General features: G+C 31.3%; 1 protein-coding gene across 1 annotated transcript in view; it reads right to left on the bottom strand.

The window, feature by feature from the left end:
• Positions 1-3,989: 3,989 nt before the first annotated feature.
• Positions 3,990-13,374, bottom strand: part of Tsp_02477 (putative RIH domain protein) — a 30,281-nt gene continuing 20,896 nt past the window's right edge. The window contains exons 50-78 of the mRNA XM_003378751.1: positions 13,217-13,287; positions 12,740-12,827; positions 12,287-12,535; positions 12,162-12,221; positions 11,963-12,109; positions 11,800-11,912; positions 11,649-11,742; positions 11,132-11,377; positions 10,593-10,849; positions 10,233-10,390; positions 9,797-10,014; positions 9,190-9,376; positions 8,800-9,132; positions 8,542-8,756; positions 8,380-8,481; positions 8,198-8,301; positions 7,580-8,134; positions 7,148-7,277; positions 7,007-7,093; positions 6,438-6,644; positions 5,975-6,105; positions 5,779-5,916; positions 5,670-5,730; positions 5,267-5,404; positions 5,069-5,203; positions 4,710-4,866; positions 4,586-4,650; positions 4,291-4,391; positions 3,990-4,143 (exon numbers count right to left, since the gene is read on the bottom strand). Coding sequence (XP_003378799.1) covers positions 3,990-4,143; positions 4,291-4,391; positions 4,586-4,650; positions 4,710-4,866; positions 5,069-5,203; positions 5,267-5,404; positions 5,670-5,730; positions 5,779-5,916; positions 5,975-6,105; positions 6,438-6,644; positions 7,007-7,093; positions 7,148-7,277; positions 7,580-8,134; positions 8,198-8,301; positions 8,380-8,481; positions 8,542-8,756; positions 8,800-9,132; positions 9,190-9,376; positions 9,797-10,014; positions 10,233-10,390; positions 10,593-10,849; positions 11,132-11,377; positions 11,649-11,742; positions 11,800-11,912; positions 11,963-12,109; positions 12,162-12,221; positions 12,287-12,535; positions 12,740-12,827; positions 13,217-13,287 — 4,701 coding nt within the window. The remainder of the gene's footprint in view (positions 4,144-4,290; positions 4,392-4,585; positions 4,651-4,709; positions 4,867-5,068; positions 5,204-5,266; positions 5,405-5,669; positions 5,731-5,778; positions 5,917-5,974; positions 6,106-6,437; positions 6,645-7,006; positions 7,094-7,147; positions 7,278-7,579; positions 8,135-8,197; positions 8,302-8,379; positions 8,482-8,541; positions 8,757-8,799; positions 9,133-9,189; positions 9,377-9,796; positions 10,015-10,232; positions 10,391-10,592; positions 10,850-11,131; positions 11,378-11,648; positions 11,743-11,799; positions 11,913-11,962; positions 12,110-12,161; positions 12,222-12,286; positions 12,536-12,739; positions 12,828-13,216; positions 13,288-13,374) is intronic.

Raw genomic sequence — 13,374 nt, forward strand, 5'->3', positions numbered from 1 at the left:
ATAGTTGTTATCAGTTGTTCTGTACAACAAAAAAGTAATTGCATTCCATTGCCAGAGTTCACAGATTTTGATTTTTGAGTTTGGTCAATTATGTCAAATGGCAGGCTGTGAGAAAACATAGTTATAAAGCAGTTTGCACAAAAACACAGTCTTAGTCACTGTTGTGACAATATATCATAACCTGCCCTTTCATGTCGAGAGCAATCCAATATTCACTAAATGGAACATCAGTGTTTTTTATCAATTATTGATATATAAATGTAAGAGTATAAACATGTATTATATATGTGCAAATAGAGTAATGTCTCAGCTACAAGAATATGTGCCTTCTAAATAGTTAGGCACGGTGCAGTAAAAAAATTAACAAAAAATTGGAACTTCATTAAAAAGTCAATTTTTTGTGAATTCATTGATTAATAAAAACAGAAGAGCATATCTAAAGGTAAATGTGATGCCATATTTATATAAATATCCCAGCCAAGATTTCATTTGCAAAATATAAACCAAAACAATGGAATACTGGTAGAGTTATGTGCTCTCAAAGTTTTGTTCCATTTAGTGAGCATTGGGAAGATAAAGCTTTTAACAGAGGAATCGTCACAGAAGAAAACAATGGGAAAACATGAAATTGCAGTATGTAGAAAATTAACTCGGGTCGATCTGACCCTGAACAAAAGGAACAATTGAATTTTTTAAAACGCCACCATAATGAGTAAATTAAAGCAAAAGGTTTCAGATTATTTTTCAAGAAAAAATTGAAGAAAGATGGTGAAATTCAAATAACATACGTATGTATTTAAGGCAAATGAATATGGTTTAAAAATCTGAAACGATCAGTTCGATCCAAGGCATAATATAGGGGTTATGTTTCTGAATGCCAACATTTATCTCAATAATTACTCATTAATTTTATGTGAAATACAATTTTCATTAAATAAGTAATGCAGGAAAATGAAAATGCTTAAGTAATAGTGAAATAAGTCGCTCTCGCAATGTTAATGATAAGGCTCGTTTGTTTGCTGAAGAATTTTTGCATATTGATGACAATGCAATAACGTGATCTGTTACCAGGCAACGTGATGACGTCATCAATAGATTTCTTTTTTATAGTTTACGGTGCAAACACCGTATCGCAACAGCGAAAGTTTTTTTTTGTATTCAGACAGAAAAACAATTTACTCAACATATTTATGAGTCGTAACCGCAAAGTACTTGACAACAGCAGCGCCTCTTTAATATTACAGTGTCTTCAAAAAGAAAATATGTTAAGGAAGGAAGATTTTTATGTTCGTAAATTAATAACTTTAGAAAAGTTACAATATTGGCATTTTAATGTCACGCTTCTCAGGTAAACTCAATTTAAAGTATACGCTTTGGTGTATGAATGAAAATGATAAAGCTGTGACCAGAATTAACAATTATGGTTTTGGTGAATTAATTCATGCGTAATTTTAGAGAATGAGAAAGCCGAAATGCGTAAAAATGGAACCTTGAAATGATTCTGTTTTTCGCAAGCTTAATTAAGTAGGAGGCAATACATTATAATAAAAATTATTGCATCGTCAACGTGAAAATCAATGCTCAGAAATGGGTCTTTTGCGCTGTGATTTGAAAATCACCAAGTAGTTCCATAACTGAGATGAAAAAGGAATTTCTCATAATTCGTCGATTATTTATTTTAGTAATAATTAATTAAGGTTCCACTTACCGTGTTACGTTTACTGATTGTTGGGGAAGTTTACACGAAGATTGACTTTTTGCTACTTTATGCGCACAATACACTTGTTTGATGACGCCTGCGAACGAAGAAAGAGGAGCAACTTGGCACGCTGCCAACTGCTAAATGAGCAGCATCACAAACAGTTATTTCTAATTAGTCAAGTCTCCTTTTGTTTACATTATGCTACTGTGGCTCTTATCTAATGCTGCTGCGGCTGCGGTGCAACATTATTCAAATTTTTTTTCCATGAACATTAATTGATGCAGTTTTGCAGTGTCATTAATTGCCGATGAATTCCGCAAATAATTGATAACTACAAAAGTGTGCTCACATGAAGATATCATAATTGTTTTTTTCTGACTGAGCATATTAATTTTTATAGATAGCATTTCAGTAGCCATAACTAATGCCTGAAAAAGTACGTTAGCCATGCGACTGCTCATCTGTTCTTCAGTATTGGGATAACACGACACTTAAGAACTCTCTGCTGCGCTTGAAATTGGGATATTGTGAATTTGCATTTTAATGTACAAATTGAGAACTGAGCAGAATTTAAGTATACGTATTTTTGTAAATTGAGAAAACAGATGCGTACATAGTATTTAAAATCATAGAAGCTTCTCAAGTTTCAGGAATGGTGATCAGGGTAACTTTGATAATCTATATCAAATTTGATTTACTTGTACCTAAGGAAAATTGTACATTATAAAATGGTCAAAATTTTAAAAATGCAGTACAACCTACTAATGTTTTGGTAAACTGTTAGGAATACATTTTTATCGAGATAGCTATCTGGAAAAAATTGCATGAGAAGAGATTCATTTAAAAAATATTTTGCATTTAAACACGCAGTTGAGAAATAAATTATCAGTTAAATGTTTTCATATAATAATATTTGGAAACAATTGCAATAGAATGTCTACACAACGGCAAAGTTAAACTTCACACTGGGTTTAATTACCAAAAGAGAATGCATCACATTGCATGATAACTTTTGAATTTGAGAAATAGAAATGCTAGACCTAGGGTGCACTTCACTGTTACCTAAAAGAAGCCTTAACTGTGGAAAATCTCTTCCACGTAAATGACTATTGCGTGACTGGTTTCTTTTTTGAGCTGTTTATTTATTAAAGGTACAGATGTGACACGCAAAAGAACAAAAGTACCATATCACATTGATATAATACAAAAATGTAAGAAACATCTGGTATTGGCACTTATTACTACAGCAAACAGCACGTTATTTTACGCGGGCTATTTCGTATACTTGTGAAAATCAAAGTAACCGTGCATTTATCTTTATAAAATTTCATACCTTTCACGAAATACGAGGAACCGATTCGTAGCATGTCCATTCATCAGGGAAAGCGTACACTGAGAATACACTTGTGAAAAACAAACAAAATAAGCAGTTACGTGTTGCACTTTAAGTACAGAGTGAACGTCAGTAACGTTTCAAATGAGATAGCTTATTTCTCGTAAACACATCTCATTTGAATTCCTATTCAAATATTGATAATGATACGAGATAGTGAAAATTTGCATATGACAAATTATTACGCTATTACTTAAGTCTGTTTGGTGCATATTGCACTCATGCAGAACTTCAATAGTGAATTCAATATGATAATTTTATAAATCACTACAATTTTTAAAATTAAGGTACAATTATTGCTTGTTGGGTGATAAGAAATTTACATAGTAAGAATGAATTTCAATGACATTGTGTTTGCTCAAATGTAAAATTAAATAAAACCACAAGTAATTAGCAGTAACTGCTGAAAATGTTTAAAAAATACAATATATCATAATAATTATTGGTTACATGATAGGTAGAAATTAATTATACATTTTTATATATGTGCAGCAAATTGATGAGTTGATCAAACTTATCAGTGGTAAATATTACTCCATTTTTATTTACCTATTGTATGAAATTTAAACTTGCATACGTGCAAAGTTTTCAAAAAATACATCAACCACTACCAAACAATAAAAATTTGACGTAAAAGTACAGCAAAATTTCATATCATTAGTAAAAGTAAACAAATTTGAAGAGTATTAGTAATTCGCATGCATGAGATGAAGTTTCTTGGAAAATTTTTCAACATTTCCTTCAGACAAGAACTGTCGCAGATTGCATCCACAACTTTCCTAATGAAAATAGATTGCCCTAAACTACAAAGTTTCTATCATGCGGCTATTTATGTATCCAGAGCATTGCCAAAAAAGTGCTTCCAAATAACTCCAGATCATTTTTTAAGACAAATCAGGATGCCATCAGCTGTTCTTCATACTGCTTCAGAAAACATTCTCCAACGGGAAAAAAATCCCAGCAACGTTTCTCATACAGTTCCCACACATATGTTTCTTGTCCAGTATATTCAGTGTCATCTTTGTTTATTAAGTGCATTAAGAAAAACCTAAAATGTAATATTTTCATTTCTTGATGAAAACATCCTTTCATTAGAATTCGATAAATAATGTTCACTTAGAAAGACGTTTATTTTCAAATCAAATCATTGTTCGCAATTTTCAATTATCATAATAATAATATGCACTTGACTTACAAATAATATGCCAGGTTGTGTTCTTTTGTAGTATGATGATCAAATCCATGGGGTAAGCGTTCGAAAAAATCTTTACCGATGTCACAAATGAAACAATTAGACTAAACATAAGAAAATGAAAATAAAGTCACGAAATTTTTCTTCTTCTTTCATTATTTCAAAATAATTTCATATTATTTTTTGAGATTACATTTCAACGCTAAACTGCTGTTTTACATGCAAAATGGAGATGTGCTTGCAAACAGCAACGTTCATGATTATTATTTATTTATTGTTAAATGCATTGCAAACATACTTCAAGTTTATCTTGCGCTGATTCTTGCTGGTCTCTCAAATCACCAAATGCATCAATAATAAGACCTAAAAGCATTATTATTATTATTATTATTATTAAACACACTCTCAAAAGATAACCATACCTTGCATTATAGCTAAGAGAATAATTATTATAAAAAAGTGAAATGTCATGTCGAACAAAATTCGCCATGCCTCTCTTTCATCACCGTATGGAGATTGCAATTCATCTCCAATTCCACCACCAGCACGTATACCAGCATACACATTGAATACAAAACACTTAAACAAATTGTATAATATTTATTTTGACAGCAGTTTTCCCCCCTCTTCAATATTAAATATCGAATGAAAATCTAACATAAACATTTTATAATTATGTACGCTTAATATATTAACATTTTTATTATAAATCAGTACTTGTTTCTAAGAAAATGTCAAACATCACGTTGTAAAATACTGAAGTTTTTGAATGGAAAATTACCGATATCATGTTATTGCACTTGCTATCAGTCTCCTCGCCATCGTCTTCTTGAACATAAAACTTTCGAAAAAAGTTAAAGGCCAAAACAGTATACAAGTATACGACAACTAGCACCATCATAACCGTCAGAATTAGCTAAAATAGTCTTTTAAATCTTCATCTGCAACAGACAAATTTTCTTGCTTTTTGTAGTCTTACCTGCTTTCCATTGTGCGTTACTGATTTTAATATTGTTTGAAGCATTGGAAATGATATAACAACATCTATCAGATGACCAGCATAAAAAAACGGATTCCAAATTCCAACAGCAGAAAAAAACAAGTACATCAGTAGATACTGAAACGACTAAACCAAAACAAAAAACTTATTCCAATTGTTAACAAATGCTAACATGAATCTTCATTTCTAGTCATGAATGGCAATAATAATTGTACAGTAATGTCAATTAAAGGCAAATTTTAATTCAATAATACAATTATTCATTTTTATTACAGCTAGTGAAATGCGAATTTCATTAGAAACTTTTAAACTAGATTAATATTCTTCAGCCGATTTTTTTATTGAAACTACAAAAAATAAAAATTTAAATTATTTTACATACTCCGTCTGTAAATATGACGCCCAATTTCCAAATTTGATAACACCAATCGACACCAGAAGAACTAAATTCCGTTCGTTTATTGGTATTTTTTGAAAAATTTATTGCTCACCTGGAAGAATTAGAACCATCGACTACTGTTTTGTCAAGACCAAGCAATCTGTTCAATTCTTCTTCGTCAAACTGATCTTTATATTTATCTTTAACCTTTTTTTTCACAAATTTATCCCAGTATTTTTCAGGAAATGATCTGAAATTACCACATTTATTTGTAGCAAACATAAATGGTTCATTGATGACCAACTTACGGAGAAGATATTATCATACTGTCCCATTTTCCAGATACAGCATCCTCAGATGGCATTTCCGTAATCCACATTCCTTCAAACTCTAATTTACGAGCCACCAATTTTTCTCTTTTAAATATTATGAGCGGCACCTGTGAAATAAAATTCAATATGATCCATATTATTGAACATTAGAAATAACATTTGAAGGTATGTGTTTTGAAAAATTAGTTTCTAAAGTGCTAAGTTTTATAAACTGAGCTTCAGAATACAATATTCAAATCAAGTTTCCGTTAATAATCGATACTGCCTGTTTATTTTTCTATCCGATATGATCTGATAAGATTTACAGGTATGCTAAAAAGCTTTAATTAAAAAATAAAGTGTGATAAATAATTCTGTTTACTTCAAATTTTCTTAATATCAATTGTAAATTCAGTGGATGATATTACCAATTACAGTACTTACGGACATCGTCACCTACCTTCAATTGATAATAAGCGATTAGCAATGCTAGTGAAGCTGCACAATGCGCAACTGATAAAAATATTAACATGTGAGCCAAATAGTAATAGTTGTCATGAATTGCCAATTCTTCTTCAATTACATTTTCCATGCGCTCCTCATTCTGCAGTTTGCTGTTGTCTGCTTCCAATACCACTTTTTCATCATTTGAGGGATTGTCAGCAACCTAAACTTTCGTCAGTTATTTATGTATTATGCCAATGTATTAGATTTAAATTTAGATTTACATTAGTTGATGTTATTGAATAATTTTCAATTAAATTGTAGTCTTTAATAAGATAATAACCAATGTAACAAACAAAGAAAATTCAATGCCATTGGTTCAAATTATATTTTCCGGTCACTGAAGTTCTTATAGCGTTAATATAACGATATATTACTTTTACTCTTCATTTATAATAATTAAAAATACATATAATTTCCACTAAAACTTGATTTACTGTGCATTGCAACAGAACTGTATAATATCATCCCTAACATGATGTGATATAAGTTTAAACAATTTTTCAATTTCAACGTTATCCTTACCCGGTAAAACAACAAAATTGCATTTATGCAAAACGCTAATGCAAGTGTGATGTACTTCAGCAAATAAAAGTTTCTCGCCAAAAAATTCTAAAATATTTACCAATAACATTCAGTATGATCAACTGCAAACAGATTTCTCACAAAAGCTGAGCCTTTAGCACTAGATGTAGTTTCCGCAATCTTCGGTTCATAAATTTCCTTCACAGCAATATTGCTGTCATCATTGCATACGCTAACTGCAGCTGGTGTGTAAGTCTCAGGTATTTGGTTACTAAAATATTCAAATTATTCGCTAAAAGTAGAAGCATGGAAGAAAATTTTTCACTTGTACAATTAACAATGACATATAGTTCCACCTAAATACCGCGTTTTTGGCTCTGTTTCACCATTTATGAAAAATAATTATTTATACATTTTCTGTTATTATCACTAACTTAAAAATTAAATAATCTTTTGAAACATTAATTTTCCACCGTGAAAACGCTAACGTTTCTGCATCATAGAAAGTGATGATTCATTGAATTCTATGATTATTATAATGTAAATTATTATTATTGAAAGGCAATCTGATACCTGTAAATCATTAGTTGTCGTTCGTTTTGAACAGAAGCTGATTCAGCTGAAGCGAAGGAAAATGGGGAAGAGTTTCCAATGTGCATCGAAAATGATTTTTCGAACTGCGGTTGATTGTTCAGATTTTTCATAGACAATCCTTCCCCAATACCCTGTGTAAGTTGTATACCAAATGCTTCATACACTTCTGGTTTTTCTGGTTCATATAATTGTGGGACAATATTAAAATCCTTTGGCAAAGTATGATGAACTGCATTTTCTGCAGTTAATTTTGAAGAAGCTTTTTCTTCTTCCCAAATACCGTACATCATAAGCAATATGAATCGAAAGAAAGTATTCATCATGTAAAATGCACCGCGAAATATTGTAACAAAAATGAAGAGGACAATCTTTAAAAATATCAAGATTAACTGTCCGTAAGTCATTGAGCTGAAATGCATAGCGGCGCTGTGCTTCAGTTGGCGTAATTCTGAAGGGCGTAGATATCGACAAAATGACACAATCGATGTACCCATTTTTTTCATAATTTTCAAAATAATATCAAATGTCGATATTCTGAAACAACACTCACCTTGAAAATTCATATATGAATCAATCACTGTAAGTTACGAAGCATACGTGTCAGTCTTATCTGCCATGCCGGTAAATATTTCTCGTTGCTTCTTTGCTCGTTCTATTCTTGAATCTCTATCTTCAGAACTAATTTCCGCAGCATGCGACATCTGAATATATTTGATACAATTTTCAACATTACTGAGCATTTATTTCTTCAAAATAGTCAAAACGTGCTTTCAGCATACCTCAAATATGGTATCTTCACAAAAGTTGACAAACGCTTCCAACTTCCCTTGTTCACCACCGTCGTCTTGTAAAACATTGAAAAGAAAATCTTTCTTCGATTGCTAAAATATGCACATTACATACATCTGATTTTTACAATGACCCTAAAATACAAAACTGACTTTAATTTGAGGTTTATTGAATTGTTCAAGCCATTCTTCTTTTATTTCAAAGTAAACCTTTTCAACTCTTTTGTTTGATCCCATTATTTCAATTCTTCCAAGATATGGGTCAAAATATTCACACATTGAACTGGCGGTTTGCAAAATTTGATCCAATCTACTATCTCCTGTTATGTGCTCTTTCAAATTCGTCAACAAAATAGCCAGGTTAAAACCTAAACAATCGAAATATATACAATGTGAACGCATTCATCATACATTGTATACAACCTATGTCTTTTGCTGGATTGTGAAAACGTTCTGTGAATTCCATGTAATCAATTTTTCCATCGTTATTTACATCTGTGCACATCATTAAGTAATTGATTTCTTCCGTTGAATACATCTTTTGGGCTTCCATTGCTCTTAAAAACTCCTTAGGTGATATCCATCCGTCTTTGTTAGTGTCAAATTCTTGGAAAGCCTGACTAGTTGTTAAATCTTTCAACTTCAAAAACATATCAAAAAATTTCAGAATCAACTGAACATTCTGTTGTGATTCAGCTAATGTATCAACCATTTGCTTTCCAATCGAACCGTTCAAAATATTTCCTAAAAAGATATCGAAATCAATTACTTACAAGGTCAAGTTTTGTGTTTCGATTTTACCTTCCAGCATACTCAGCATCAACACAATCATATCTTTTTGTAAGCTAAGAAACTCTCGTAGCAGTTCCAGCTGAGTGTGATTTTTGCTTAGCTTGTCCATCATATGCGCAAATAAAAAGAAGAATCCATTTATGGCGTCCCATAAACGACTATTTGCCAAAGCCATCTGGTTTCCAACGCAAGGTCCCTAAATATATCGCTCAGCATCAGGTGGTGTAAAATTACTCAACTGATACAAAAAATTGCACATTACATTAACAAAATTGATCATGTGTTTTGTGAACTTATCTCTAATTAACTGTGATTTCATATGCATAACAAAAAATGCATCATGTTATTTATATATTTCTCATTTAAACAAAATTGATAACCAAAAATTTAACTCAACTACCTCAACAATTTCAATATTCACTTATAACAGACAGCATCACAGAAAATATTTCACATCGTACACTGAAATTAAAATAATCAATTTTGTAACTGATTTTATATTCTTATTACTGTAGATGTGGTACAAACTGTACATTGTAAAATAAATTCATTAATACCAAAAATTAAGTTGATTACACTTTTATAAAAATAAACAACAAGGGTTTCTTTAGCGTACCTGTATTGATTCAGTAAGTGTGTTAAACACTTGACTGCATACTGAAAGCGCTTTCAAAAAATGCGCTTTACCCGCTTCGTCAACTACCTCTTTGCTTGAAAAGTGCCAGTAAAAATCCATTATCGATTCTTGTAACCGAAGAAGATAGTCAACAGTGCAAATAATTAAATTTATACTTGTTGTATTTCCTGGCTGATTTCGCAAATAATTTTGAAATTCTAAAAATTATAAAATGTAATTCAATGATCCCCGTAAAATCCATTAGCTGTAAAGAAAATTACTACTAAAAGCCCTCCAATATGATTATCAGAAAATTCTGTTGTCTGAATAGAATCATTCCAATTTATCATAAAAAATTCCTTAAAAGCATTTATTCAACAGCACAATTTTTTACTCGTTACATTTAACATATTAAAGTGAAAATAAAAAAAAATACCTGAATTATGTCCTTCACAGGTTAACTGGATAAATCGAAACAAACTGCATATGAATTCAGAGTCATTCAGATTTTGATGCTTTCCAACTGACAGTTCAGCACCCATACCAAGACCTTCTGCTTTTAACTGTCTTTCGAAAATTTCCAAATTTAACACACTAAAAATGTTTCCACTTTGCAGTTTTGCTAATAGGAAATGTTGTTGTTAATCAATATTTTATTTCATTATTCACTGTTACTGTATTCACTTCAGTGAACAGCAGGAACGTACAGAACAACTGATATGTATTTTTCGAAATTCAAAACATACCATGCAATCATGTGCATATAATATGCAATGATATTTGCAATTTTTCTTACCTACATCGATTCATCAAGCCAGAAATTGAAGAAAAAAACCGAACATCCTTTTTCTCTTGCAAATAGTTCAACATTATATTTTGAACATCACTATTTCCGCCATTCAATATATGTATACCAAGGGCCAGTGTTTTCTCAACCATTACATTTGGCTCACCATTACAAGCAGACAGATACATCAGGACCATAACAGCGACACCACGGTCTGCCAGACGAGACTGTTCATGTAGAAGCTGCTGCTTTTCTAGTTCTTGTGCCTATCAAAATAACCGCGAACTGCACATTCAAATTACACTAATTACATATATGCAAAATCGGAATTTTTCAACTGACTAGTAAAAATAATGAAATATTCATTAATACTAAATATTCATGCATTCAAAACTATTACTTGATTTATTAGTTCATTACATACAGATTCTTATTCATTGCATTCAAATGAACATTTTATACAATCAGACAGCATTTGTTTACAATGCAAAAGCTGATCAGCTTGCTAGAGTATTTTTCTCGGTATTTTGCTAATTTTCTGAACTTACTTCCATCGAAATTGCATCCTCTTCTGCATTGTTTTGTTCGTCATCATTAATATGAATACTAGATGCCATGACTCTGACGTATTTAATGTATAAATTGTCGTCAACAATTGGAACAAGTTGTTTTCTTTCAGAAGTAGCAGCTCTTTGAAAACACTGAACTAATTGGGAAAGAGGATCTGGTGGGCATTGTTCATCGACTTCTTCAACATCTTCTCGCAAACGCTGCATTCTGCCTTCTGAAGCCACCTGTTAAACAATATCGTATTTTACCTCACATTTCAAACTTCAGCAAAAAACATAATTTGTGAAGCAATTTACATTTCCTTATAAAATTGAAAAATCAAATTTGCTTTTCCGCTATAACATCATTTCATTCGAATTTAAACATGTATAATTATATATTTTAACAAACAAACAAAAATATTAAAAATTTCAAAAAACTCTTCAGACTAATGAAACTCAGACATTATGTGTTTTTCAAGCGTTCATAAACATAAATAATGCTCAAAGCACATACTGTTACTTCACTAATTAATAAATCTTCGTCCACTTTTTCCGATTTCAACCATTTTTCAATGTATGCACTGAGAAACAAATTTACACAACGATGTCTAAAGTAAAATTATATAATGAATTCTGCCTAAATATATTAGACAATGGTAACATACTTTGGAATGCTGTATAATGCAACCATTCGAAAACATGCAACAACAGCACGCTTTCTTTGAGACGATACAATCTTGCGCCAAGCATCTGCTTGAAACGTTTGCGGATGTTCAACCTATTCTTAAATCGGTTAAATTCAACACCTACTCGTATTAATGTACTCACATTGTGTAAATTGCACAATGTAACACCCATAAATATTATTTTATCAACAACCATCTCTTGACTCATGGAATCAATTCCTAGCATCTGCGCCTTTCCAATTTGTTGATACAACTTTCGTTGCCAATGGCTTTTATCAAATACATCCTCCTGAAATGAATCAATGTTCTTGCTATAACAGTCGACACGGGTTCCAAATTACCTGATCTGGAACAGCAAGACTGGAAGAAATATATTCTTTTATTTTTTCATCATTTTCTTTCTGCAATAATGAATAGTAACAATGAAATAAAAGAAGGGATTTTCGCTCGAGTAGTTGTCATTCACTTTCATATATTTTTCTTTGACTTTTTGCAATAAATCCAACTCTCTACCACCAAAGACACTCAAACCAACAGGAAGAAGCCGTTTTAAGCAAGCAACCACAATGCTGCCAGAATCTTTTTCTCGCCTCTTGCCCTCGCGTCGTTTCTTTTTCCGAAATGCAACAGCAGCTTTGCCCGTCTTTCGACTTGTTCCAGTCATAAAGTCACTTTCAAATTGTGTTATGAAATTCAACTCTTCCCTTTTCATGTGCTGTAATTACAAATTAATTACAAATCATCTAATAATTCTAGACGGTTGAACACTTGAAATTATTATTATTATTTTATCATCAATCAACAAACGCCATTACAATTATCATGAGAAATTTACTAATTATGCCAACATAATACAAAATAAACCATTTTGAATTTCTTTCATTTTATAACTTGATATTTTACTCATCCGAAATCTTACCTGAGATGTTGACCAGAGTTTAAAGACAAATGCAACATGTTCAAATAATGCATTTGTTTCCCAACATGGATTTTTCAGCCAACGTGCTCTAAATATTAATGTACTTAGTAAGCGTCTAAAAATTTCACCTGAGTAGCACGATCTGCACGAAATAAACAAATAAACATACTAATGCACTAATTTCATTTAAATTCCATTCTAATAACATCAATACAATAATGCAAATTATGCAAATTGTATACAGCAAGTTGTATAATAAGATGCTATACGTTAAAGTAGTTATAATTAATGAAACGCAAGTACTGCTTTAAAATTTTATACTGCACGGTCAACCTATAATGAAATTTTCATCATTTAGATTTTTTAATTCCTTTATTCTCTATTTTTTTATTGCTTTTCAATTAAATGTTCATATTTAAATTTTATACGTTTCATTTTTGAAATCATCCTCTTTGAATTTCGATTAGTTCGAATTACCTGTGCAAATCAGTGAACTTTATAAGAATCGGATACAAGGCATAAACATCACGTATAAGTATGGAGTGCAGCTAAAATCAAACAGCCAAGTAATAAAAACAACCCATGAGGTTTCTATTCATAAAATCATCAATTTACCAACAAAAATTAATCCACGT

This window comes from Trichinella spiralis (assembly GCF_000181795.1).
Source record: "Trichinella spiralis strain ISS 195 chromosome Unknown Scfld2, whole genome shotgun sequence".
In the NCBI taxonomy this organism is placed as follows: domain Eukaryota; kingdom Metazoa; phylum Nematoda; class Enoplea; order Trichinellida; family Trichinellidae; genus Trichinella; species Trichinella spiralis.